General features: G+C 41.1%; 1 protein-coding gene across 1 annotated transcript; it reads right to left on the reverse strand.

The window, feature by feature from the left end:
* Positions 1-2,003: 2,003 nt before the first annotated feature.
* LOC113408982 (olfactory receptor 10A7-like) lies at positions 2,004-3,006 on the reverse strand. The gene is made up of 2 exons (XM_026662495.1): positions 2,996-3,006; positions 2,004-2,946 (listed from the first exon to the last, which is right to left on the reverse strand). The coding sequence occupies exons 1-2, from the start codon at positions 3,004-3,006 to the stop codon at positions 2,004-2,006; spliced, it is 954 nt and encodes a 317-aa protein (XP_026518280.1).
* Positions 3,007-3,535: the final 529 nt, after the last annotated feature.

Raw genomic sequence — 3,535 nt, forward strand, 5'->3', positions numbered from 1 at the left:
TTAGAAGACACCTGTTCTTTTGGAAGAAAAGATACTTCCTGTATCCCCTGGTATATTTGATTCACACAATTGTTGTTAGATGTTGATAGATGTTTGTCTGCATGTGTGTGTTCCCTCTGTGTGTCGCCCCAGTCCTGCGCAGACAGCTGGCATGGCAGACCTTGAGCAACCTGCCCAATGACCACAAGATCCGTTAATGGATGAGGGCACCCAGCCAGTTTTATTGTCAATGAAGCATGGTACTAGTATCCCGCAGACTCTACCGGACCACTAACAATGTATGACCATAACAATGGACCAGCTCAGTGAATGGTGGGACTTTCTGTTCCTCCCTAGGCTAGACAAAGATACTCCCTCTGAGATACATCTTTATACCACGATACAAACAAGTTTCATACTGCCCCTGTGGCATAGTTACTGCCCCTTGACATGGCTAGTTATCACCCATCACTTTGTACATGTTGGTTCAAACAAAACATCTCTATTATTTACTGTCATCCTGACCTTATCTTTAGCCAGTGTCATTTAGTCAGGGTCAGTGTTTTCCTGTTATCCTTGGGGGATGTTTTTGTACTATCCTCTATATTGGAATGTTCTAGTACCACTTGATATTGGGATGTGTTTGTGTGAATGCTCTGTGCCTAGCACATCTTAGGAATGTGTATTGCAACAATAACAGCCCTGTTCTTGACAAATTCTGTGAGCAGGTCCTGCCCCTTGCTCACAGCATGTCTTTGCTTTATACCAGTAAAGCTTTGACTACTGCTTTAGCCCAGGCCTCCAGCCTCATACCAGGCCTCTGAATCAAGGGCTTATGTCTCAGGCTCTCTTCCTACTGCAATAACTGTTTCTGTTATTTTCAGTGCCTGGAATACACACTTTGCTGATTGAGCACCACTGGAACAGAAACAGAGAAAGGTCAAGATTTTGCCAACCTTATTTACGTTGAACAATATGTTCTCCTTTAGGATAGTCAATGAAATCAAGGAAGCTGCTTGAATGGAGTTACACCTGCCTCCAGAACATAATCTTGTTTGCCATTGGATCTTCATAGGGTGGACACCATTCCTGTGTATAGTCCTGTCCTATGTGTACATCATCTCCACCATCCTGAGATATGCTCTACGAAGTGGACTCTGAAACTTTTTCCACCTACACATCTCACCTGACCATCCTCCTCCTGTTCTGCATCACCTATGTTGGGCCCATCTCCAGCTTCTTCCTTGATAATACAGGGTGTTGTCCATGGTTTACAACACAGTGACCCCTCATGCTGAACCCATTGAGCTACACCCTGAAGAACCAGGCTGTGAAAGTGGCACTGAGAAAAGTCTTGATGGGGAAATTGTATTTGCAATGAAATTGCCAATGCTTTTCTGAAGGCTCTGTGAATATCACATGGGAACTAAGGGACTCTCCTTTTCTTATTTGGTTTTCTAGTCTCTGTTTAGTAGAAATGGTGAAAAAAATTACAACAAAAAATTGAAATTAGCATCATTTGGTACCTTCAGATGTTCCCATTTTTTTCATTTTTAGTGAAACTATGTATTGTACTTTATTATCTATTAGTTACATTAATTTTCAACAATTTTACATAAACTTTTATTCAAAATCATTCTCAAAATGGTTAGCATACAGCACATAAACATTGTTTTCCAAAATAAGATTTTTAAACAGAATTTTTCATTGCAATTTTGAGCTGAGTTGAAAATAATCCATGCATTGCCATGTGAAATGTAAATGGGTTTTTGTGATTTTCTCTTTTTGTTTCAAGAAGCTACAAATATGATAACCATTTCTGACACTTTGATGATGTTCTTTGGCCAAAATTTCTAATTTAAACTCAAACAAAAAATTGACAAAACATTAACATTTTCATGTGTTTCATTCTGCAGTTTTTGGACACTAGTTCAACTGTAACTTTGAATGCTACTGACTTCAAAGGAACTACTCCAGATTTGTATAGTTGAGTTACTGGTATCAGAACAAGAGCTGTGCCCAAATTACATTCTGTGAGAAAATATTTTTCTCTTCATCCTGTCCCCCAGCAATCTCCTCAGAGCCTCTTTCACCTCCTTGTTCCTCAGGCTGTAGATAAAGGGATTCAAGGTTGGGGTGATGGTTGTGTATATCAGAGCCAGCACTTTGTTGGTGTCTAGTAAATGAATGGACTTGGGTCTTAAATAGATCAGGCCACAGCTCCCGTAATACAATGTCACCACAATGAGGTGTGAGGAGCAGGTGGAGAAGGCTTTGTGTCTGCCTTCAGCTGATGCCATCTTTAAGATGGTGGAGATAATAAAGGTGTAGGACACAACGATGAGAGAAAATGGAGTGAAGATGACTAGTATAGCTGCTGTAAACAACTGCATTTCATACAAAGGGATGTCAATACAAGAAAGCTTAATCAATGGGGGAATATCGCAGAAGAAATAGTTCATCTGATTGGACCCACAAAATGGCAAGGTGAAAACCCAGGCTGTCTGTACTAGGGACACCACATTACCCCAGAACCAAGAGAGAATTGTCAAGGAAAGGCAGACCCTCCTGTTCATGATGAGCCTGTATCTCAATGGGTTGCATATGGCCACATAGCGGTCATATGCCATGGCGGCCAGAAGGAAGCACTCAGAGATTCCAAGGAAGAGCAGGAAGTACATTTGGGCAACACAGCCCATGTAGGAAATGCTCCTGTTGTCTGAAAGGAAGTTCACCAGCATCTTGGGGACAGTGACTGAGGTATAGCAGATCTCCAGGAAGGATAAGACCCGGAGAAAGAAATACATGGGGGTCTGAAGGGCTGGGTCCATGGTGATGAGGATGATGAGGATGTTCCCCATCAGTGTAATGGTATAAATGGACAGATAGATGGAGAACAGCGGCACCTGCAGGTTATGGTGGTTGGACAATCCTAGTAGAATGAATTCAGTCACCGTGGTGAGGTTCCTCCTTCTTGATTCTTCTGCATAATTCATCTGTGGGAGACAATAAATACCCAGATATCATGTGAAGAAATGACCCACTGCAGAAAATAAGGAGAAATGCTCAAAGGCACACATAGAAGTCAGACTTTCAACTCCCATGGCCATTCCATGGGAGTTGGGGCCGAGATCATCAATGGTAATTCAGTGGATAACTTGCATTGATTTCTAGGGGTGTTAGGAACTTAAATACTGTTAATGATCTGGACTTTGGTGCTTGACTTCCTCAAAATCGTCCTCAAAACTATAAGGGTTTCTTCTCCTTCTCCCTAGGGCAAATTTCCCATAGATGCCAATCTGGGTTAATTGATATGTGTTCATTCTAGTTGCGGTCACGAAATGAGAGAAAATGTCTCAATGAAAAGAAACATCCCCAAAATGTGTAGTTTCTGTTGAAAAAATCAGAACTACCTGTAAAACTCCCCTCAATTGGATAGAACGACACACAGATAGATCTATAGAAAGAGAAATAGATTAATAGATAGGTAGCCCAATTGACCAGTGGATAGATGGATAGATTTCATTAATCTCTTTAAATTTTATCCTCTTTCAAA

This window comes from Terrapene carolina, unplaced genomic scaffold (assembly GCF_002925995.2).
Source record: "Terrapene carolina triunguis isolate 2854851 unplaced genomic scaffold, T_m_triunguis-2.0 Scaffold27943, whole genome shotgun sequence".
NCBI lineage: Eukaryota > Metazoa > Chordata > Testudines > Emydidae > Terrapene > Terrapene triunguis.